Source organism: Rhamphochromis longiceps, linkage group LG22, assembly GCF_057381845.1.
Source record: "Rhamphochromis longiceps isolate RC_006_pf linkage group LG22, R_longiceps_female_GT1.1, whole genome shotgun sequence".
NCBI classification, from domain to species: domain Eukaryota; kingdom Metazoa; phylum Chordata; class Actinopteri; order Cichliformes; family Cichlidae; genus Rhamphochromis; species Rhamphochromis longiceps.
This window is the reverse complement of record NC_140577.1, coordinates 8,097,653-8,122,831: the sequence shown is the minus strand read 5'-3', so window position 1 is coordinate 8,122,831 and position 25,179 is coordinate 8,097,653. Positions and strand designations below refer to the sequence as shown.

Here is a 25,179-nt window from a genome sequence, read left to right as displayed (position 1 = left end):
AAGGCTGCACCTGACGCTTAACCTTATGAGAGATTTTCCTCTAACAGCGAGTGTTTGCAAAAGTTACAAGTTTCATTCATTTGTCAGCAAATCATAGAAACTCAAAATTAAAGTCATTGCAGTCTTACAGATGTGCAACTTTTGAAATGTTACCACTGTCTGCAGATCTGCAAGCATCAAACGAAAAGTAAACCAACTGTGCCATCTAGTGGCTGAAAGACGACATAGGACATCAATAAAGGGGGGGCAGAAATCTTTAATGTAAACTGTCATGTAGGTTTTTAGATGATTACTTTCAGAGTGCAAGGAAATAAGCTTCATCTTAAAAAACAAATAAAAATAAATCTACTCATAGCAGATTATAAATAGGTTATCATGTAACATCTTGAGTGTCAATAAGCTGCCTCGCTTCATTGCTTTTATTGTTCAATGACAGGCAGTTAAATAAAAACGGTGGATAAACCGACAAATCTGTCAATAAAAAGCTTCAATAACATCCCGAGAGGCTTCCGAATCTTCCTGATGCTCGTTTCAGCTCATGCTCAGTAGAAGCCGGAGTCCTGAGCAGCCCAGTTTGGTGTCTGAGGAAATGACACAAAAAAAACACATCAAAAAGAGAACAAACACAAAGGTAACAAGAAATTTGTTCCAAATTAGGAACCATCATAATAAAAAATACCTGCCAGCTATTCTGTCAAACTGACTGACAGCTGGGAAAAAAGTTCACATTAAAATAATAAAATCTTACAAAAACTACTGAAGTACTGCAAAATTAAAAAAGGAAAAGAAAACCAGGAGCCATAATTATAACGAACTGAGACAAATACAATGAGATATATGCTCCTGTTTTTCCACATTTATCCACCAGAGGGCAGTAGCATGAAGGAAAAGCGTCTGACACATGATTAGGCAGGTGAGACACATTTGTATCTTTAAATACAAACACAAACGTTTGCATTTTAAATTGTGTTTTAATTCACTTGTCCCAATATGTTTTTTAAAAATGAAATCACAGACGAGTGATCATGCTTACTGTTATCCTGCACAGATAAAAATCCTGCAGTATTCACTCAGGCTTGAATAAAATACTGAATAGAAATGATGGTTTGCTGCCAGCGTTACAATCAAATGCTGTCATGATGTTTGCAAGAAAATTTAGTTTTCTTAACTTTGTTGGACCAAACAGAAATGCTTCACTGTGCTGTTCATTTTGTCTTCCAGCAACAACAAACACGACCAATGGGTGACATCTTTTAATCCCTGTGCAAAGTCCTCAGATTACCTCGTTCCTGCTGCTGTGTGCCATCTTTTTCTCAATGTTCATCGCCAACATCTGGCTGCGGAAGGACAAGCTCTTGGTCTTCTCGATCACCTGTTGGTACGGCGACACTGCGTTGTTGCCCATCACGACGTGACCCTGAGAAACACTCGCAGGAATTAATATTTCCCCCCTCAAGGACTGATTTTAAAGTACTTCAAAAATAGCGCTCTGACAAGCAAAGAAATACACAGTGTTACTACTCAAATCAGCAGTCATGGCTGTTTACGCTCAGTGATTTGAAGCTCATCTGGATCAGCGAATGCAGAGCCTCACCAGTTTTGAGTCGATCTTGGCATCAAGTCTGGCGTTACGGATGAGGTTGACGATCCACCTCTCCGCCTCCTCAGGCGTCATGTTGAGTTTGTCTGCCAGCATGCTGGGAGGAGAGAGTGAAAGAGGACGAGGCGTTTCATTTCAGTAAATATCCTCTGGTTAAATCCAAAAGTCTGCTTTTGAATATACTTTAAAAGAACAAGGACACGAGGTTAAAAAAAAACAAAGTAAATAAATATGGGAGCACAGAGGTCAAACAAGTTCAGAATATGAATCAACTGGGCACAAAAAGTTTACAGATCTTGTAGGTTTAAAAAAATAAAACTTTTCCTCTAAAAGCAATTATAACTTCAGAAATAAAGACACTGCATAAAAAACCCTGACATACTTGATGCTGATGCACTGATGAATGCGGCAAAAGGTTTCAAAGATGAAGAGTCGGGCATTCTCGATGAAGTCCTCCAGACAAGCGACCAGAAAGAAGTCGTTCACAAGAACCTGACAGGGACAAAAACACCAGAGTGGTGAGCATCCATCAGGGTTTATACATACCAGGAACAAACAGAAGACCGAATGTTCTACAAATGAGCAATTTTTAGTTCCCCTCTGCCAAATACAGGGTTTGCTTTTCAGCAAGGAAATAACTACATTTCTGCCCCGAAAGATTACAACCCTCACCCTGCAGTGCTGAAAAGGTGCGTATATTCAGAGCATAATAATACCACCACATGGCAGCCACACATTATGTGCAGGCAAATATTTTCTGTGATTTAGATCTTCAGCTACTGGTTATTCAAACCTGCATATTAAAATATCTCAGTGAAAACCATCCAAGTAACGATGCAGCACACATTTCTACAGAGGCTTTTTTTGTATAATCACACAGGGCTGTCAGAACTCGCAGCTGAAGTAAGTAATGCTTTTATATTTACAGCAGACAGCAGTGGATGGCAAATTTCTATTAAAAACGAAATAAAAGGGAAATAAAAACACAAAAGGAGCATTACAAAAGTAACTAGAAAAAATTGCATTTCCTGCGAAAATGCTGTGTGGATGCCTTACGCTGAAGATTTCTGCTGAAAAAAGCAGAAAAAGTTGAAAAAACAAAAAACATTGCCCTGAGCGAGATTCGAACCTGGCCTTTCTGATCTATAGGCGGCGTCTCACCTTACTGGACCAAACTGATTCTTACAAAGAAGAGGTGGAGAGACTGACAATTCTGGTGAAATTAGCAGAAGCTGCTTAGTATTGTGCTAATAAGAGGTGAAAAGGCTAAACATTTAGCAGAAAAGAGGTGAATCAGAAGAAGTTCTGCTGAAAAGAGGTAAAGAAGCAAAAAGATGAGTTGAAAAGAGGTGTAGAAGTGCTTGCTGAAGATGGCTGTATGTGTAATGACACACTGGAGAGTGTCAAGAAAGCAGAGCGCATGCAAGCAGGGAACATGTGTAGCAACTGTCACAGGTAGGATTCGAAACTCTGCCCCCGGGTCTCACGGCAGCTGCCCTACCCTCTGAGCCAAATGAGTTCTGGTCTCAAGCAAATATATGATGAGAGAGAAAATGTGCACTGTGGAGCAGAAGCTCAAATTAGCAGAAAAGAGGTGAAGAGGAAGAACTTTGTTGTGAAATGAGGTAAAGAAACTGAAATTTGTGCTTAAAACAAGTGAAAAAGCTGAACTCTGAAATCCTGCTAAAACAGTAGTAGAGGCTGATATTTTTCAGCTACTCACTGAGCCAAACTGGTTCTCACGTAACTGAAAAAAGGTGGAAAAGCTTAAAATTCTAATGAAAACAGCAGAAGAGGCTAAGTGCACTGTGGAGCAGGAGCTCTAATTAGCAGAAAAGAGGTGAAGAGGAATAATTTCTGCTGAAAAGAGGTAAAGAAGCAAAAAGCCGAGTTGAAAAGAAGTGTAGAAGCAGAAGTGCTTGCTGAAGATGGCTGTATGTGTAATGACACACTGGAGAGTGTCAAGAAAGCAGAGCGCATGCAAGCAGTGAACATGTGTAGCAGCTGTCACAGGTAGGATTCGAACCTCTGCCACCGGGTCTCACGACAGATGCCCTACCCTCTGAGCCAAATGAGTTCTGGTCACAAGCAAAGATATGATGAGAGGGAAAATGTGCACTGTGGAGCAGCAGCTCAAATTAGCAGAAAAGAGGTGAAGAGGAAGAACTTTGTTGTGAAATGAGGTAAAGAAACTGAAATTTGTGCTTAAAACAAGTGAAAAAGCTGAACTCTGAAATCCTGCTAAAACAGCAGAAGAGGCTGATATTTTTCAGCTACTCATTGAGCCAAACTGGTTCTCACGTAACTGAAAAAAGGTGGAAAAGCTTAAAATTCTAATGAAAACAGCAGAAGAGGCTGAGTGCACTGTGGAACAGAAGCTCAAATTAGCAGAAAAGAGGTGAAAACAGCAGAAGAGGGTGAGATTTGTGCTGATAAGAGGTGAAACTGCGGAACCAATCAGAGGTACTGCTTCTGTCTGCTTCATCAGGCTGTGTACTTGTATGTATTTCTGCCATAGACTGTTAACCAGAATCTGAGGTCCATATTAGAAAAGCTGCTAAAATCATTAAACTTTGCAGAATTGTAATAAATTATCAATATGAATTACCGGTCTGTGATAGTGTATAAATTTGTAGTTAAAAAAAAAACATGTGGGCCAAGGTGGAATCGAACCCACGACCTCTGGTCTGAAGAGCGGTGTCATTACCAATCGCGCCACCTCTAAGGGGGCGGGCGCTTTGAAAAAAAGGGTGATGAGGAGTCAGAATTAGATCGCGGTGAGACGCGAAAAACGCCGTTTTTTGGAGTTACAAAACGTCGTGTAACTCAAAAACTAGGTGGGATAGAAGCATAATTCTTGCACTGGGTGAATCAGCGGACTTTGGTGTACTTTGACTGCGATTTACATAGCTCTTTGTATCTCCGTCGCGGAGATATGACGAGAGAAGAAACGGCTTCATTTTCGGAATTTGAAAAATGAGAGGAGGACAGATTTCCACCCCTCAAACAAGTCTAACTCATCTCAGAACGGTAATAGGTGAGAAAATAATTCTTGAATTGTGAGTGTCAGGAGTGTCTGAAGATATACAGGGACAAGCCTCATGTCTTAACTTTGCTTCGTTAAGGAGATATGACGATTTGAAAATGCCTTCAGTTTCAGTATTTCAGCTCTGAGTTTCACAACCTCCCCATAGACTTTGAATGGGGAGTTTTTAGACCATGTGTCACTTCGAGGCAAATTGTGAAAAAAACGTAACTCTCACAATAATTATAGTGACACTGTCTTAAAGCCAGCAAAAATACCTACGTTTTGATGTATAATTTGTGGAAGTTGAGTGGAAATTGAGCGAGTAGCAAGGAGTTGTTCAGACATGAAGAGAAAATTCAGAACGGACGAGTGTGCAGTGGGAGTTAATTGCATAGCAACCATAGCAACACATGTATTTTCTGAAAAATCACAAAGTTGTAACTGAAAACTTAAAGAGTCATTACATGAAAACGGTAACAGATATGAAAAAGCTGAATCACACAGGAATAGCCCAATCATCTGAGAACGTTTTAAAGTTTGAATGGAGTTTCTAGGTGAAAGTATGAGGAAGTAGTTAAGTTTCAAAGACAAGCAAGTTTTAGCAGAATTGTAGAAGTTTCCCATTCATTTCAATGGGACAAATTAAAGGAAAAAAGTGTAATATTTTAAAAAGTATAATAGTAATAAGTACCAAAAGATATAGCAGTCGAAAGCAGAAATAGCAGAACAGTTTAGAGTTTGAATGGTAAAAATCGGCTGAAAACTGAGGGAGTAGTTAAGCGGCAAAGAAACGGAGCAACTAGAATAATAAAGGATAACTAGAAAAAAAAAAATTGCATTTCCTGCGAAAATGCTGTGTGGATGCCTTACGCTGAAGATTTCTGCTGAAAAAAGCAGAAAAAGTTGAAAAAACAAAAAACATTGCCCTGAGCGAGATTCGAACCTGGCCTTTCTGATCTATAGGCGGCGTCTCACCTTACTGGACCAAACTGATTCTTACAAAGAAGAGGTGGAGAGACTGACAATTCTGGTGAAATTAGCAGAAGCTGCTTAGTATTGTGCTAATAAGAGGTGAAAAGGCTAAACATTTAGCAGAAAAGAGGTGAATCAGAAGAAGTTCTGCTGAAAAGAGGTAAAGAAGCAAAAAGATGAGTTGAAAAGAGGTGTAGAAGTGCTTGCTGAAGATGGCTGTATGTGTAATGACACACTGGAGAGTGTCAAGAAAGCAGAGCGCATGCAAGCAGGGAACATGTGTAGCAACTGTCACAGGTAGGATTCGAAACTCTGCCCCCGGGTCTCACGGCAGCTGCCCTACCCTCTGAGCCAAATGAGTTCTGGTCTCAAGCAAATATATGATGAGAGAGAAAATGTGCACTGTGGAGCAGAAGCTCAAATTAGCAGAAAAGAGGTGAAGAGGAAGAACTTTGTTGTGAAATGAGGTAAAGAAACTGAAATTTGTGCTTAAAACAAGTGAAAAAGCTGAACTCTGAAATCCTGCTAAAACAGTAGTAGAGGCTGATATTTTTCAGCTACTCACTGAGCCAAACTGGTTCTCACGTAACTGAAAAAAGGTGGAAAAGCTTAAAATTCTAATGAAAACAGCAGAAGAGGCTAAGTGCACTGTGGAGCAGGAGCTCTAATTAGCAGAAAAGAGGTGAAGAGGAATAATTTCTGCTGAAAAGAGGTAAAGAAGCAAAAAGCCGAGTTGAAAAGAAGTGTAGAAGCAGAAGTGCTTGCTGAAGATGGCTGTATGTGTAATGACACACTGGAGAGTGTCAAGAAAGCAGAGCGCATGCAAGCAGTGAACATGTGTAGCAGCTGTCACAGGTAGGATTCGAACCTCTGCCACCGGGTCTCACGACAGATGCCCTACCCTCTGAGCCAAATGAGTTCTGGTCACAAGCAAAGATATGATGAGAGGGAAAATGTGCACTGTGGAGCAGCAGCTCAAATTAGCAGAAAAGAGGTGAAGAGGAAGAACTTTGTTGTGAAATGAGGTAAAGAAACTGAAATTTGTGCTTAAAACAAGTGAAAAAGCTGAACTCTGAAATCCTGCTAAAACAGCAGAAGAGGCTGATATTTTTCAGCTACTCATTGAGCCAAACTGGTTCTCACGTAACTGAAAAAAGGTGGAAAAGCTTAAAATTCTAATGAAAACAGCAGAAGAGGCTGAGTGCACTGTGGAACAGAAGCTCAAATTAGCAGAAAAGAGGTGAAAACAGCAGAAGAGGGTGAGATTTGTGCTGATAAGAGGTGAAACTGCGGAACCAATCAGAGGTACTGCTTCTGTCTGCTTCATCAGGCTGTGTACTTGTATGTATTTCTGCCATAGACTGTTAACCAGAATCTGAGGTCCATATTAGAAAAGCTGCTAAAATCATTAAACTTTGCAGAATTGTAATAAATTATCAATATGAATTACCGGTCTGTGATAGTGTATAAATTTGTAGTTAAAAAAAAAACATGTGGGCCAAGGTGGAATCGAACCCACGACCTCTGGTCTGAAGAGCGGTGTCATTACCAATCGCGCCACCTCTAAGGGGGCGGGCGCTTTGAAAAAAAGGGTGATGAGGAGTCAGAATTAGATCGCGGTGAGACGCGAAAAACGCCGTTTTTTGGAGTTACAAAACGTCGTGTAACTCAAAAACTAGGTGGGATAGAAGCATAATTCTTGCACTGGGTGAATCAGCGGACTTTGGTGTACTTTGACTGCGATTTACATAGCTCTTTGTATCTCCGTCGCGGAGATATGACGAGAGAAGAAACGGCTTCATTTTCGGAATTTGAAAAATGAGAGGAGGACAGATTTCCACCCCTCAAACAAGTCTAACTCATCTCAGAACGGTAATAGGTGAGAAAATAATTCTTGAATTGTGAGTGTCAGGAGTGTCTGAAGATATACAGGGACAAGCCTCATGTCTTAACTTTGCTTCGTTAAGGAGATATGACGATTTGAAAATGCCTTCAGTTTCAGTATTTCAGCTCTGAGTTTCACAACCTCCCCATAGACTTTGAATGGGGAGTTTTTAGACCATGTGTCACTTCGAGGCAAATTGTGAAAAAAACGTAACTCTCACAATAATTATAGTGACACTGTCTTAAAGCCAGCAAAAATACCTACGTTTTGATGTATAATTTGTGGAAGTTGAGTGGAAATTGAGCGAGTAGCAAGGAGTTGTTCAGACATGAAGAGAAAATTCAGAACGGACGAGTGTGCAGTGGGAGTTAATTGCATAGCAACCATAGCAACACATGTATTTTCTGAAAAATCACAAAGTTGTAACTGAAAACTTAAAGAGTCATTACATGAAAACGGTAACAGATATGAAAAAGCTGAATCACACAGGAATAGCCCAATCATCTGAGAACGTTTTAAAGTTTGAATGGAGTTTCTAGGTGAAAGTATGAGGAAGTAGTTAAGTTTCAAAGACAAGCAAGTTTTAGCAGAATTGTAGAAGTTTCCCATTCATTTCAATGGGACAAATTAAAGGAAAAAAGTGTAATATTTTAAAAAGTATAATAGTAATAAGTACCAAAAGATATAGCAGTCGAAAGCAGAAATAGCAGAACAGTTTAGAGTTTGAATGGTAAAAATCGGCTGAAAACTGAGGGAGTAGTTAAGCGGCAAAGAAACGGAGCAACTAGAATAATAAAGGATAAAGAACTAGAAAAAATTGCATTTCCTGCGAAAATGCTGTGTGGATGCCTTACGCTGAAGATTTCTGCTGAAAAAAGCAGAAAAAGTTGAAAAAACAAAAAACATTGCCCTGAGCGAGATTCGAACCTGGCCTTTCTGATCTATAGGCGGCGTCTCACCTTACTGGACCAAACTGATTCTTACAAAGAAGAGGTGGAGAGACTGACAATTCTGGTGAAATTAGCAGAAGCTGCTTAGTATTGTGCTAATAAGAGGTGAAAAGGCTAAACATTTAGCAGAAAAGAGGTGAATCAGAAGAAGTTCTGCTGAAAAGAGGTAAAGAAGCAAAAAGATGAGTTGAAAAGAGGTGTAGAAGTGCTTGCTGAAGATGGCTGTATGTGTAATGACACACTGGAGAGTGTCAAGAAAGCAGAGCGCATGCAAGCAGGGAACATGTGTAGCAACTGTCACAGGTAGGATTCGAAACTCTGCCCCCGGGTCTCACGGCAGCTGCCCTACCCTCTGAGCCAAATGAGTTCTGGTCTCAAGCAAATATATGATGAGAGAGAAAATGTGCACTGTGGAGCAGAAGCTCAAATTAGCAGAAAAGAGGTGAAGAGGAAGAACTTTGTTGTGAAATGAGGTAAAGAAACTGAAATTTGTGCTTAAAACAAGTGAAAAAGCTGAACTCTGAAATCCTGCTAAAACAGTAGTAGAGGCTGATATTTTTCAGCTACTCACTGAGCCAAACTGGTTCTCACGTAACTGAAAAAAGGTGGAAAAGCTTAAAATTCTAATGAAAACAGCAGAAGAGGCTAAGTGCACTGTGGAGCAGGAGCTCTAATTAGCAGAAAAGAGGTGAAGAGGAATAATTTCTGCTGAAAAGAGGTAAAGAAGCAAAAAGCCGAGTTGAAAAGAAGTGTAGAAGCAGAAGTGCTTGCTGAAGATGGCTGTATGTGTAATGACACACTGGAGAGTGTCAAGAAAGCAGAGCGCATGCAAGCAGTGAACATGTGTAGCAGCTGTCACAGGTAGGATTCGAACCTCTGCCACCGGGTCTCACGACAGATGCCCTACCCTCTGAGCCAAATGAGTTCTGGTCACAAGCAAAGATATGATGAGAGGGAAAATGTGCACTGTGGAGCAGCAGCTCAAATTAGCAGAAAAGAGGTGAAGAGGAAGAACTTTGTTGTGAAATGAGGTAAAGAAACTGAAATTTGTGCTTAAAACAAGTGAAAAAGCTGAACTCTGAAATCCTGCTAAAACAGCAGAAGAGGCTGATATTTTTCAGCTACTCATAGAGCCAAACTGGTTCTCACGTAACTGAAAAAAGGTGGAAAAGCTTAAAATTCTAATGAAAACAGCAGAAGAGGCTGAGTGCACTGTGGAACAGAAGCTCAAATTAGCAGAAAAGAGGTGAAAACAGCAGAAGAGGGTGAGATTTGTGCTGATAAGAGGTGAAACTGCGGAACCAATCAGAGGTACTGCTTCTGTCTGCTTCATCAGGCTGTGTACTTGTATGTATTTCTGCCATAGACTGTTAACCAGAATCTGAGGTCCATATTAGAAAAGCTGCTAAAATCATTAAACTTTGCAGAATTGTAATAAATTATCAATATGAATTACCGGTCTGTGATAGTGTATAAATTTGTAGTTAAAAAAAAAACATGTGGGCCAAGGTGGAATCGAACCCACGACCTCTGGTCTGAAGAGCGGTGTCATTACCAATCGCGCCACCTCTAAGGGGGCGGGCGCTTTGAAAAAAAGGGTGATGAGGAGTCAGAATTAGATCGCGGTGAGACGCGAAAAACGCCGTTTTTTGGAGTTACAAAACGTCGTGTAACTCAAAAACTAGGTGGGATAGAAGCATAATTCTTGCACTGGGTGAATCAGCGGACTTTGGTGTACTTTGACTGCGATTTACATAGCTCTTTGTATCTCCGTCGCGGAGATATGACGAGAGAAGAAACGGCTTCATTTTCGGAATTTGAAAAATGAGAGGAGGACAGATTTCCACCCCTCAAACAAGTCTAACTCATCTCAGAACGGTAATAGGTGAGAAAATAATTCTTGAATTGTGAGTGTCAGGAGTGTCTGAAGATATACAGGGACAAGCCTCATGTCTTAACTTTGCTTCGTTAAGGAGATATGACGATTTGAAAATGCCTTCAGTTTCAGTATTTCAGCTCTGAGTTTCACAACCTCCCCATAGACTTTGAATGGGGAGTTTTTAGACCATGTGTCACTTCGAGGCAAATTGTGAAAAAAACGTAACTCTCACAATAATTATAGTGACACTGTCTTAAAGCCAGCAAAAATACCTACGTTTTGATGTATAATTTGTGGAAGTTGAGTGGAAATTGAGCGAGTAGCAAGGAGTTGTTCAGACATGAAGAGAAAATTCAGAACGGACGAGTGTGCAGTGGGAGTTAATTGCATAGCAACCATAGCAACACATGTATTTTCTGAAAAATCACAAAGTTGTAACTGAAAACTTAAAGAGTCATTACATGAAAACGGTAACAGATATGAAAAAGCTGAATCACACAGGAATAGCCCAATCATCTGAGAACGTTTTAAAGTTTGAATGGAGTTTCTAGGTGAAAGTATGAGGAAGTAGTTAAGTTTCAAAGACAAGCAAGTTTTAGCAGAATTGTAGAAGTTTCCCATTCATTTCAATGGGACAAATTAAAGGAAAAAAGTGTAATATTTTAAAAAGTATAATAGTAATAAGTACCAAAAGATATAGCAGTCGAAAGCAGAAATAGCAGAACAGTTTAGAGTTTGAATGGTAAAAATCGGCTGAAAACTGAGGGAGTAGTTAAGCGGCAAAGAAACGGAGCAACTAGAATAATAAAGGATAAAGAATAAAGAGAAACAGGATCTCAATAGTGTGGATGCCTACGGCATCCACCCAACTAGAAAAATTTGCATTTCCTGCGAAAATGCAGTGTGGATGCTTAAAGCTGAAGCTGTATGCAAAAAGTAGCTGAAAAAGCTGAAAAGTTGCAGAAATTGTAAAAACTTTGCAGAAGCAAAAGAAGTTTGCTAAAATGGAATAACTTAGCAGAACTGCAATATCTTAGAGGAAACATAATACTTGGCAGAGATACAATAGCATAGCAGAATTTAGCAGAAATATTGTAACTTACCAGAAACATGATAACTTCTCAAAAATACAAGAATTTAGGAGAAATAGTATAAGATAACAGAAAGAATATATTTAGCCAAAAATACTTAAACATTGCAGAAACACTATGATTTAGAAAAATAGTACAACAGAGCAGAAATATTGTGATTTACCAGAGACACTGTGATGAACTATGAATATTGTAATTTTAAATTAAGACTATGTTTTAGCACAAATATTATAATTTGGCAGACATACTAAATTTAGCAGAAATACTATATTAAGCACAAATCCTATGAAAAGCAGAAATAATATGATTAAGCATAAATACTACATTTAGCAGAAATACTATATTAAGCACAAATCTTATAAAATAGCAGAAATAGTATGATTTAGCACAATAGTAATAAGTTAAACAGAAAAATTGGAAAAGCAAAATGGACAGCTGAAAAAATGCTGAACATGCTGAGGGTCCCTCAAATATACTTGTTAAATGACAAAAATCTGAAAAAAAATTTATGACAGCCACACAATTACAAATATGTACACATGAGGAAACACACATGCACAGAGAGACACACACACAAGATCCAATTCAGTCAACCAGTCTAACTATATTCAATTTAAATCCTACAATGACATGCTGCCAAATAAGGGCAGGGTCCTCTCTCTCTCCCACTAAACACACACACACACACACACACACACACACACACACACACACACACACACACAGAGGGAGAGAGCTGCCGAATTTAAATCCACCAATCAGAGTGGCTGTTTACGTTTTCCCGCCAAAACATGTGCATCTTTTTACACACGCAGCACAGAGAGGCACAGGATTATTGCAGCCTATTTCTCATAGTGAGGACTCCCCACAAACAAATGACCATAATTTCCTAACCGTAGGGGCTAGAGCGGTCATTCTTACACCGTTTTGTTCAGAAGAGATGGGGGAATCTTCCAGTGTTAACAATTTATCATTAAAATGTGAATTTTTAGAGATATACGACATGGATGACTTGTTGACTTAGAAGCCACGAATTCCCCAATATGCAAATTTGAATGCCTGAGGCCACATATATGATTGGCTGCCTGGGAAGCCGTGCAGGCCCTGATTTGTGGATTTGAATTCCTCAGCCCTCAGATATGATTGGCTGGCTTAGAAGCCATGAAGGCCCCAATATGCAAATTTGAATGCCTCAGGACACATATATGATTGGCTGGGAAACCGTGCAGGCCCTGATTTGAAAATTTGAATGTCTAAGTCCTCACAGAGGATTGGCTGCCTGGGGACCTGGCAGAAATATATAGAAATACTATGATTAAGCATAAATACTACATTTAGTAGAAATACTATGTTTTAGCACAAATAGTATAAAAAGCAGAAATACTGTAATTTAGCAGAAATACTATATTAGGCACAAATCTTATAAAATAGCAGAAATAGTATGATTTAGCACAATAGTAATCAGTTAAACAGAAAAATTGGAAAAGCAAAATGGACAGCTGAAAAAATGCTGAACATGCTGAGGGTCCCTCAAATATACTTGTTAAATGAAAAAATCAGCAAAAAAATGCACAGGGAGAGAGAAGTAAGTTTCTAGGTCAGCCTGGGAGCTGCTGAATTTGAATCCACCAATCAGAGAGCCTGTGTACTTTTTCCCGCCAAAACATGTGCCTCTTTTTACACACGCAGCACAGAGAGGCACAGGATTATTGCAGCCTATTTCTCATAGTGATGACTCCCCTCAAACAAATGACCATAATTTCCTAACCGTAGGGGCTAGAGCCGTCATTCTTACACCGTTTTGTTCAGAAGAGATGGGGGAATCTTCCAGTGTTTACAATTTATCATTAAAATATGAATTATTAAAGATATTTGACTTGTAATGCACCATAACTGAGTAGAGCGAAGCAAAAACTGCCTTGACTTGCCCTCAAACAACGCTTTGTAACTCTAAATCTATTTGGAGTATCGATATCATTCTTTCACCGTAAGAGACAGCAGGCTTTGGTGAACAATCATGGAAATTTTCAGGTCTCTGTGGAAATCCAACAAAAAGTTATGACGAGAGAAAAAAGTGGTTCATTTCCACAGTTTGAAATCTGAAGAAATCTGAGCGAAGGACGAATTTCCTACCCTCAAACAAGTCCAACTCATTTCAGAACGGTAATAGGTGAGAAAGAAATTCTTGAATTGTGAGTGTCAGGAGTGTCTGAAGATATACCGGGACAAGCCTCATGTCTTAACTTTGCTTCGTTAAGGAGATATGACGATTCGAATATGCCTCTCATTACAGAGATCCAGCGATGATTTTGAACAAGCTCTCCATTGACTTTCTATGCAGAGTTTTGAGACCTTGTGTTGGTCTGAGGAGATTTGCCAAAATTCTATAAATCCCACAACAATGATAGTGACATTTTCTGAAAGCCAGCAAAAATACCTACGTTTTGATGTATAATTTGTGGAAGTTGAGTGAAAATTGAGGAAGTAGCAAACAGTTGTTCGGACATGAAGAGAAGGCTGCAAAAGCTTCAGTGTCACACTGGAAGCCAAGAGCATAGCAACCATAACAACGCATGTATTTTGTGAAAAATCACAATTTTGCAACTCAAAACTTTAAGAGGCATAAAAGTAAAACGGTAAAATATTTGAAAAAGCTGAAACATACATGAATAGCCCAATAATTTGTGAACATTTTAAAGTTTGAATGGTTGTTCTAGGTGAAAATTTGAGGAAGTAGTTAAGTTTCAAAAACAAGCAAAATTTAGCAGAATTGCTGAAGTTTCCCATTAATTTCAATGGGACAAATTAAAGGAAAAAAGTGGAATATTTTAAAAAGTATAATAGTTAAAAATACCAAAAGATATAGCCGGAAAGAGCAAAAATAGCAGAATAGTTTAAAATTTGAATGGTGAAAATCGGCTGAAAATTGTGGAAGTAGTTCTACGGCGAAAAGTGTACGGAAACACCCGGAATAATAATAATAATAAAGAATAAAGAGAAACAGGAACTCAATAGTGTGGATGCTTAAAGCATCCACACAATAAAGAATAAAGAGAAACAGGATCTCAATAGTGTGGATGCCTACGGCATCCACCCAATTAGCTCAGGTTGTACGTAGCGCACTGAATCAATTCCACACTTTCACAGTAAACTCTGCAGACGCCACATTTACACATTTAAGTCCTGCTTTCTTTCATTTAGTGCCTCAGAGCTGTTTGATCTGCTGGTCTGTCTGCTATCGACTGACGAAGCTGTGGATGGTGCTTGTCCAAGCAATATTTAAGACCGTTTAAAGAACCGCTTAATACAGAAGTTGTGTCCTGTGTTGATCACTACAGACTTATTTGGGAAATTCTGTCAAGCATTTCTTTGACTTGAGGTTATGACAGCAATGCATCAGAGCTGGTAAAGCAGAGTCTTTACTAAAAACTAACCACTCACAACAACACTGGTTAAGATTTATAGAATCTCATTCTTGCAGCTACGTACGGTACACAGTATTTAACTCCATCGTCATGACTAAATTTAACCCACATGGACATTCGGCCCTTTTAACCATCACTGGAGAGCACAAAACAGTTTTTTAAAACCTACCAACATCATTCAAATCCCTAATGATTAGAAATCTGTCACTAAACAGAGTACTACTAGGCTGCGACTGCATTTCTACAAAAATAAAAGCGGCAGCGCAGAGGAAGGATGTTTGAGCGAGTTTAGATTTATGAACACACCGATGACAGACAGATGATATTGTGGTTTCATTTCGCAAACAGCTGTTGTGTAATAAATTAAGTCACTCACCACTTCAGCCACACTGAAGCAGCTTGCTAGCTCACTGATTGTTTTCATATTTCATAGAGGACACGAAGCAGGGCCGTGCAGACATCAACTACTTCCTGTCAATCAAGTTCTCAACAAGACTTTAATCCTCAAACTGCACACCGCAAAACAAAAGCAATCATGTTTATACAGTAATTAAGACAAGTTTTTGATCTCCAGAGAAAGAAAAATTAAAAATGTAAATTTATATCCTCTTGAGTGTTACAAACCAACAGAATCCATGACAACAGACTTTCTTAATGAACTATCTTCATTCTTCCATCATTGCGCTCACTCTGCGTATCTGACAGGATAGTTGAAGGCTTTGCCAGCGCTGCATAATTTATACAAGAGGGGTTAAAAGCGAATTGATGAGAGTGCTTCGAGAATGTGCAAAGTGGTCCCCGAGCACAACTGCAAAATAGAAGTCAAGGGTTTTTAAAGAGAAGGCAACCGAGTCTGAAATCTGACAGCTGTTCCGCTTTGAAAATCAAACTGAATAAAAGTAAGAGCCAGCAAATCAGGCCAGACATGGATTTGCTTGGGTTGAATAGCTGCAAAGTTAAATGCCTGGGACTCAGGAGATCACAGCACCAAGGCTGAGGGGGGCTTCATATCACCCCTCAGTCCCAGCTGACAGCCAACTTTTGTGGGGCGATTTAGGCCTGTGCACGATGACAAAAGCACACCGTCAAAGACGAAAAACTGAACGAGGACGCTCAGGATGCTTTTCTTACCGACTCGCACTCCCTCAGCTTCTTCTGTGCGCTGTCGAAGTCAAAGTTCACGTAGAGACACTCCACAAACTCCGTGATTGGGTCCTTGTATGTGTAGGACTCCTTCAGGCGTGAGAGAGAAGCCATCATGTTGATTAAGTCCTCAAGGCACATTTGAAATAATTACTATAATCAACAGTTTCTCGGTCTTACCTGTTGAATGACTTTCACCAAGTCCTTGAGAACTTGCCTGCGCTTTCGTACATCTTTGTTGGTGATGACTGCGGTTGTGAGATATCGCAGGATATGCGGGCACATTGTCTGGATGGCATTCAGGTATCTGAAAAGCACAAAGGCAGCACGGAGCCAGACAAAAGTTATTCTTCACAATTAAATTGGTAGTATCAGCAGTCATTATATTTCAAAAAAGAACCAAGAAAATGCATTCACATAAAGAGAAACTGATAATACAAAAGTAAGGTGGCAGTCAAACTAGTAATATCTTCAATAATGTTCAAAGGTTTAAAAAATGATGTCCAAATGTCCTTGAGGATGGAACATCCAACATAAGCAGATGACCGCATCAGTGGCCTGAGCACAAGCCTGGCATTATATTAGAAAGATGACTGTTCTGTGATATAACTGATTATACAGTGACTCACTGAGGCTGGTAGAGGAAGAGCTCGATTATGTTGTCCCTGCCTTTCGGATGGTTGAAGAACACAAAGAGGGACCAGTGAATGAGCCAGGTCCTCTGCTGGAGTGACTGGAGTGGAGAGCTCACAGACTGAAAGGAAACACAACAAAAAACATGAGAAAATGTGACATCAGGCCGGGGTTTCCCGCAGCATACGGCAAACACAACCACACGCCAGGCATCAGCACAGCTTGGTCTGTATACCAGGGATTATTTTTGCCACTATAAACCTAAAACCAACAACTACACAGGAGTTTAAAAAGAAGAACATGAAAGAACATCCTAGAAGATGCACATATGGTATACATGTGAAAATCCCTGGGGACTTCCTTCTGGAGTTATCACTTTCACAAGATTTTCAGAAAGGTTGACCTTCGACCCCAAACTTGAGATCGGGTCACTGAAATTCGACTCTTCCAAGATTAGTAGATGCACCTACGGTATCAATTTTAAAATCCCACACGGCCTTATTGTCAAGTTATTGCATTCACAAACTTCTCCCATCTGCGTTTTACGGCTGAGAGATAAAAAGCTGAAAACAGGCAAATGCTCTGACTTCACACGGTTTTATCTGTCCGCCAATACCCATCAAGTAGTGTGCGCTAATGAATGTGGGGAAAAAGCATTCATTGCTGCCTGCAAGCAGCATTAAATGTGACTCAGTAAGTTAGTTTCTATTCATGATGAAAGTGAGAAATCAGGTGTACCGTCCTCCCTTCTAAAGCTGGGCTACAGTAGCTGAAGGCCTGGATTTTACTCTGTTGTGGACACGAAAAGCTGGAGACCTGACGTCTGAGTAGTCATTCCTCTTATACTTCTTTAAAGTTTACTGTCTGTTCCCATGCATGGTTGGTGTACTGTAATATGAACAAGTCACAAAAAACAGGCAGACACGCAGATGTCTGTGTGGACCCTCACGCTCACTGTCAGATGCTGAAATTTATGTCACAGGGACCCAAGCAAACCCAAGGGTAAAACACACTTTAATCATGCTTAACCAGGATTTGGTGCTTTCTTATTTTATATTCACATAAACGTGGAAAACAAACCACCAGGAAACTCTTTCTATGGCCTCTCATGAACAGCATGGTTGGCCAGAGCTTTTAAGCTTTGCTGCCAGTGTGACTCAAGATTCACAAAACTGAGGCCTCGGTCACACTACAGCCCCTTTTCCATTAGTACCTACTTGGATCGACGCACCGCGGTTCATCATAGTTTTCAGGGTTTTAGGTCACAGTACCTGCTACCAAAACCTGCTCAGCTGGGGCTCCAAGTGATCCGAGCAGATACTAAAAATGTAACATTGATGTGCCACTGATTGGCTGGTCAGTTAGTCAATGAATCGTGGGAGCATTGCATTCACAAAAATCGAAACCGCCATTTTTGAAACCCAGCAACGAGTGAAATGCTACAAAAAACAATGGCGTGGTCCCAAGTCTTACGAAAAGCCACAGACCGAGCAGCAGGTATATCGTCGCCTTGACATCCACCTTTGTTGTAGCGTTTTCTATATCGACCACAGGTTGGCAACCTGTCTGTGTGACTGGGGGCTTTAATTCATCACCAGCGTTTGACACAAATGTTTGCCGATCAGAAAAGCATCTTAATGCACTTTAAAAAACAAAACAAAAAAACAAACAAAGTTATGCAACTTTTTTGAGCACACCAGAGAAGTGGATGTGCACCTCAAACAATCTCTTTAATTATTTTCTTACATTGTTGTCGATAGTTTCCCTTAGACGAGTGAGATCCTCCATGGCTGCTTCCCAGTTCTGCATCAGGATCTCAGAAGCCAATTTTCCCCACAGGGAGCTCAGTGCGTTCCTGTCTGTTGAGGGGACCTGAGCAGATAGCAACAAGTTATCAAACCACACCAAGTGCTGTTTAAGAAAAATTAAAGGCATCCAACTTCATATTTACTACACAGTGTATAAGTTCACATCTTACCAAGACGCGGAAGAAGTAGAGGTATTCTGCAGCCCCAGAGTAGTTACCGCATTCATACTGGAACTTGGCGTACTTGTAAAGAGTATCCAGATATTCTTGACGAAACTAGGAAGTAAAATATAGGCGATTAAAATGGAAGCTACATTTCACTGAGTTCTTCCATCAGTACCTGTACGATAATAAAACTGTCTTGAAGCATAATCAGTGAACTTGGTAATAAAATCCCCCAAAGTTGATTCTGTTAACCTGCGTTTTCACTCAATTCAAACTAACGTCTTCAGTCTCAGATGATTTCCCACAGCCTTATAAACAATGCTGCTGAATAACGACAGAAACCAGCACCACTGCTCGTTAGCTGAGACCAAAGAAGCCTCTTGGATGAGCGATGAAATCTAAATGAACAAAATCAACTTTTGGGATAAAACTGTCATTTTTAAAAAGGTATAACATCAAGTGAGGATGTGTGTAAGTAGTCAATTAAATGCTTAAATGCTGAGTAATGGTTGAAATTGCCTTTACATACAGGCACAATATTCATAATGTTTAACATTGTCTCATTTATTCTGTTTTCAGACTACTAGAGTTATCATCTGATCTTGTTTTTCTCCTGTTTAACTAGTCGATTATACATCCTCTTGATTCAGGCTAAAATGAAAATTATATTAAGTCTACAGCTGTGCAGTACAGTGAAATCAATGCTGCATGTTTAAAACAGTGCTACCATCAATTTCCTCTCTAAGAAATCTGACAGGGAGAGGCTGGAAAGCTGACAGCAAGTGGCTGATTAGTGAATGTGGCAGCATCTTTCATCTTTTTTAGTAAAACAAAGCCCTCCCCTCCCTGACAACAAGCCCCCTTTTCTAATGCACACGATGTGGACAATGCTGGCATGCACTGACTAGTCGGTAATAAGAACTGTAATTTATCTGTACATTAGATTAAAAGACTAAAATTAAGGTAAGAAATTAATTAGAAATCAACAAGTATTTACTCTGATTTTTGAATTAGTAATGAGCACACTGGTGCATCATGTTTGATGTTTAAGGATTCACAGATTTGGATAACAGTCCTGCTGGCTCACCGTGACAGCTGGTTGTTATGGAAACTAAAGCACACATCTAGCTCCCAACTTCCAAGATTAAAATGCAGTGCACCTTTTACCAAATATGAAACACATTGTGCATACACAGCTAACATTTAAATACTCACATTGTGCTTTTCTGACAGATAGTCAAACAGCATCCTCCCATCCCTGGTGAAGATTAAAACAAACAGATGAGATGATGTCAAACAGCTAGACGACTTTCACAGATCACATAAATAAAAATCACAAGAGTAATCTGATCAGAGCTGCAGTGAAGAATGAACAAGGCTTCTGAGAGAGATGAATTTTTCTGACCTCGTGGACTGCATCTGTCGAGTGGTCTCCGGGTCTTCAAACATCTTGACGATTGGCTCCGTCTCTGACTGGAGCTGCTTCAGCTGGGCCACTACAGTACTTCTCTTCTCCCTTAAAGCTGAAGCAGAACAATAAAACACATCAAAAACAAATCAGCAGCAGGTAGACAGATTTACTTTGGCTGAAAACAAATAAATGAATGCAGGACACTACAAAACCAAAGCAAAACGTTCCCTTTAAATGTAACTTAAAAATAACTTTAACCACCTAAGTTCATATTATGTTACTAATATTTCATGATCTCTTAACTCTAAACTGTCCAAGTGTGATTCATCAGTAGTTGGACAGTAATTAAAGTTACACTACAAAGGTCTGGCTTCTATGCTAAACTTTGCTTAAACTTAAAGATTAAGGAAACAATACATAAGATAAGATGGTTTTCTCCTAGATCAAAAGGGGCCTTTGGGGTTGACCAAACACATAACAATGGTTGGTTCCCGTATAGTTAAAGTAAAGAGTTTGTGTTACCATAAAGCACATTACTGTAACCCATTTAAATAACTAAAATGCATTTAAGCTTTACTAAATTAAACCTGGCTCAATTATTTAAGTGGAAAATCAAGAGCGCTTTGTTTTATTCACAAGAAAACTCTGTATAACTACGGAAAAACCATTGCTAGCTTAAAGAGTCTGTAACCCATCTGTGGTGAGAGGCATTGTGAACAAATCAAATGCGTCTGTGGTACAACATTTCTTACTGTGTTGTAACAAAGCAAAGTGTTGAGTTGTTTTCTTACAGTGTGGGATTTCCTTGTCCGGATACAGATTTTTGTACACATCCATGGCGAAATCCACCATGTTTGTGTCGCTGAGTAGGTCCAGCTTTCCCTGGAGGAGTTCCTTCTCATTGTAGATCTGTTACAACAACACACATATTCACAGGATTGGTTCCCTTTGAAACGCAAATTCAAATAATGAAACGCCGGATTATCACAGCAGACACGTGAATGGGGTTCCTCCCATTCAGTCAGCTGTTATGCTATGTGCTCACTATAGTCGCTAAGCTATAAGTTAACACGCGGGGTAACAATCATAAGCCAGTTACCTACTGCATGCCTGTTTTATACATTTTCTAACCACTTATGGTGTCGCCAACTAGCATTAAAACAATAATCTGGTTATAAAGGACTAAAGTGTATACCCAGTTGCAAACTAGCTGTTAGCTGCTAGATGACCGGCTATCTAACGTGACTGTTAGCCAGTTAGCTCGCTAGGTCGCATCGCTGCCGGCCACAATCATATTTCACCCTATAAACCCCGCCAATAAACAACTGCATTTTACTTTTACACATATCACGCAAAAACCTCCATACCTCTTTCACAGACAAGAACTCCAGCAAAGGGAAAACCAAATGCCGGTCCAGAAAATGTGCAATCTTGGTGGTGAGATCGTACTCTGCCATCTTGACTGGCTTCAAAAGCAAACTTTATTAACAAAAGAGCGACAACAAGGCTCTGCTAGAGAAACTCAGAGCCCCGCCCCGACCTTGAGACCGCTAAAGCGACGTCATCACATTTCCGGTGAGCGCTTCATTCATTTTGGCTCCTTAGTCCAGCTATCTATCTATTCATCTATCCTTGCCTGTCTTCATTTGGTTAACCATTAATTAAATAGCCATTAATTAAATTATATAAAAATAATTTAATGTTGACTTTTAAGCCCGCTCTGTGCTCGCAACAAAATATAGTTGAGATTTTCTGCCACTGTGCGCCCCCGGTTGTGACCTGAGGTCCCCGACCAAGGCTCTGGTGGCCATCCCACAGTCTGGGCTGAGAACCAAGCAGGCTTTTCCTGTCAGGACACCCACTCTCTGCAACAACATCCCTGAGGAGATCAACAAGCTCACTATCAACTTTTAAATCCATCTTAAAGACATATTTTAATAACCAGACTTACTATTCTGCTAGTGAGTTTTTAAAAGTTCTTAATTTTTATTTGTTTTAAATTTTTGTCTTTGATTTCCACTTTTCTTTCCCTCTGTTTCAGCATTCCCAGCCCTAATGTTGTTTCACTTTTATCTCTTCTTAAATATTTTATGTGTTGTTTGTTGAAGCACTTTGTAACTTTGTTTAGATTTTTTTATTTTAATTGGTAAGAAAAAGTCATGAAAGACATTAGCAAAGTTGTAAGTGCACATACTGTAAAAATTAGGTAAATGAGAGAAAAAAGGTTAAAAATTAAAAGAAGAAAAAAACCCTCTTTATCCACAGACAAATGGCAACAGCTAAAAAACAAACAACAACAATGAATGGGCTCATTAAAAACAAACAAACAAATAACTAAAACTGGTCTGCTCTTCTTTTTCATTATCTAACTAAGATCAAATTATTCTCATATTTGCCTAATGAATACTCCAAATCAGCCTAAGCAAACCATTGGCAGGTCAAAAGATAATTCCTGTCAGTGATAATTAGATGTTCTGCTTAAGATCATTGGGCACTTGCATTCTTAAATCTGAAACATATTACCTACCTAAATATTGCTGTACACCAAATGCTCCCTAGTGAGATGTAATATGCAGTCAAATATTTAATCAGTAGTCTTCCCAGCGGGTCACAGTTTATTACAAGATAGATATCTGGAGTCCCTGCTGATCCTATCTACTCAGCTCAGTTTTTAGTTTGTATTCTGAGGTTGCATAATGTTTTCTGGAGCAAGAAATATCAAAGAATCCACCTCATATAGCTCTGATAATGTCACCGTGTCTCTGTAAGTAATCCAACCACATGAATGCACGATTGGTTTCCGAGCTCAAGCTGTGTGCTGGTCTGTGTTATTACAGATTCAGATGGTTATCCCCTGTAGCTGTTAGGCAAACTCCAGACAACCTGAAACATGATGCACTAAATGTTTCTGACTTGGCACGAGGTAAAGACACCTTTCAAATAAGTAAAACTACAAGAAAAAAAACATCTTTTTTATTGTTGAATTGTGAGTGACTGTGTTTTTCACATTTTTAGAGAAGCACTGGGCTTAATCTGAAAGGGTGTTCATTTAATGTATTCTGAAACATTTTGGAGTCTTTGTGCTCCGTGTACATGCAGGCAACCAGAATGAGTCTCTGCTGTTTTACTGACCCCCCCGAGGTCAGAAAAGGGGCCGGTTAGGCAGGTAGCAGCTGTCACCACAGCCGGGACTGTGATATCAGAAATGTGGGTCATTGAGTTCATCAGCATCAGTTAATGAGCAGGAAAAAAAAGCACTCCTCAGCCCACCGGGGTTGTTACCAGCTCGAACCAGCTCTCATCAAGTCAATACTCATGGAGGAAGATCCGTTCTCTTCAGGGAGGAAGTATTGGTTGTATCCTGAGTCAGATGTTTTGTAGGAGCAGAGGAGGGTTGATTGCACACCTCTGAGCCTCTGAGGCTGCCAGAAAACCAATGATGAGGGAAAGATGGCTCAGCCCGAAGCCAACGTGAGTTCATTTATCTCAATACAAGAGATCAAGGAGCATAAAAAAGGTCTTAGTAATCAAAAATGTTCAAATCTCACTATTACTACGTCATGATCCCTGGCAACCTATAGAGGATGCATATAAATGGTCGAAAAACTATAGCTGATGACCCAAAATGCACAAATTGAACAAAATAAAACTCAAATCAAATCAGAAATAATGTGAAATTTGGAGGAAAGAGTGTGCTTTTCGGTCTGTCTTTGTTAGCATGTGATGGACTGGCGGCCGGTTGCTGCTTATAAGATAACATGTCTGACACACCGACCAAACAAGAGCAAATTTACTTTAAGTCTTGTTGCCCTCAAGGAAATGTGTCCTTCGACCCATAAAATAGAGACAAAATGTTGTGCATTATCAGGTTTTCAGGTTTAAACTTCCTCCCACCTGGGCTTGACTACTCACACACTCACAATAACAGTAAAAGCATCTTCACGTTTATGTGCTTAATCATCGCTGTTTAATATTTGGTAGTAAATCAAACAGTAGGCTGGACATGTTTTACTTTCTGGTGCAATAGAAGAAAAATCAGATAATCATAATCAAGTCTTATGTCATCCACCGTAAAGCAGGGACGTCCTTAACAATTTTTATGAAAATTCATAGAGCATTTATTCCAGTATGGCGTCTAAGCCTCAGTGGAGGAGGGTTCTGGGCTTAAACCCAGGCAGGGCTCGCCTGTGTGTCCATGTTTGCTACTGAAACGTATGCTTTACTAATGTTGCCTTGGTCCAGGATTCCTGTGAAAAACAGAGATTAAAATCTTAATTTTAAGAGATTCGCTTCCTGGTAACAAATTTATTGAGGCATTTTATCCTCGACTGAAGTAATGGCAATGGCCTGTATTTGTATAGCGCTTTACTAGTCCATAAGGACCCCAAAGCGCTTTACACAACCAGTCATCCACCCATTCACACACACAGTCACACACTGGTGATGGCAAGCTACATTGTAGCCACAGCCACCCTGGGGCGCACTGAAGTGGTGAAATGATCAACAGACTAAAACCAGCAAACATATTTTTTTATGGTGGAGGCAAACATTTGCAATTTGGCTTTTGGAGCTTCTTGGAGAGACTCACTTTTTTCTGTTATATGCTATCTAAAGCTCATTTTGCTATTCGAGGTAGTGAAACTCTTTCCTTGGTGTGTCTGCACAGATACAGTTAAGAGTTAAATGGAGACAGAAAAAGCTGCATATGTAAAACTTTCAAAAAGTGCTCTCTCATCACTTTGCAGCTCTCTCTATTTTCTCAGAGGCCACAGGTCAGCAAAGACATTTTCATTGGCTTTTCACTACCAAGGCAATGAATTCCCACATGAGATCTGCATGGAAGAGGCTGTGCATGCCTTACTGTCGTACATAAAAAGCCGAGACTGAAGGAAACCACTTTCTTGATGGCAAGCATCCCCCCCCCCTTTCTCTCTGTCCATCTTAGAGGCCAAGACATATCCCAGATTTGATCTCAGTGGCTGGCAGCCTTCCATTTCCACTTCTTTTTATGAGAACAAGAGCCAGCTGGCTGTGGTGCACTTCGCAGAAGAAGCCAAGGATTTAATAAAGCCATAAGAGACACAAATTAAACTGATTAATGAGAGACAAAAGTAGCTTTCTATAAAAGATGTAATATTGCATGTCATATCCGCCCTTGGATGGCAATTCAAATTCAGTGATGCCCTCCTA

At 39.8% G+C, this 25,179-nt stretch overlaps 1 protein-coding gene across 1 annotated transcript; it reads right to left on the bottom strand.

Annotated features, from left to right (window-relative positions):
- Positions 1–238: 238 nt before the first annotated feature.
- On the bottom strand, positions 239–21,515 carry eif3eb (eukaryotic translation initiation factor 3, subunit E, b). The gene is made up of 13 exons (XM_085396081.1): positions 21,357–21,515; positions 20,781–20,898; positions 19,984–20,101; positions 19,794–19,836; positions 18,585–18,689; positions 18,353–18,478; positions 16,603–16,727; positions 16,154–16,280; positions 15,962–16,063; positions 1,983–2,092; positions 1,595–1,697; positions 1,283–1,417; positions 239–581 (listed from the first exon to the last, which is right to left on the bottom strand). Exons 1-13 carry the CDS (start codon positions 21,444–21,446, stop codon positions 543–545), a joined length of 1,341 nt encoding a protein of 446 aa, XP_085252207.1. The 5' UTR covers positions 21,447–21,515; the 3' UTR covers positions 239–542.
- Positions 21,516–25,179: the final 3,664 nt, after the last annotated feature.

What these genes read in the sequence shown, in the direction of transcription:
- eif3eb (XM_085396081.1), bottom strand. Translation starts at nt 21,446, where the DNA reads ATGGCAGAGTACGATCTCACCACCAAGATTGCACATTTTCTGGACCGG. An exon ending in GGACAAGGAAATCCCACACT is followed by an intron (nt 20,102 to 20,780) that starts GTAAGAAAACAA and finishes GTTCTGCTTCAG; the next exon opens with CTTTAAGGGAGAAGAGAAGT. An exon ending in TCTACTTCTTCCGCGTCTTG is followed by an intron (nt 18,479 to 18,584) that starts GTAAGATGTGAA and finishes CTATCTGCTCAG; the next exon opens with GTCCCCTCAACAGACAGGAA.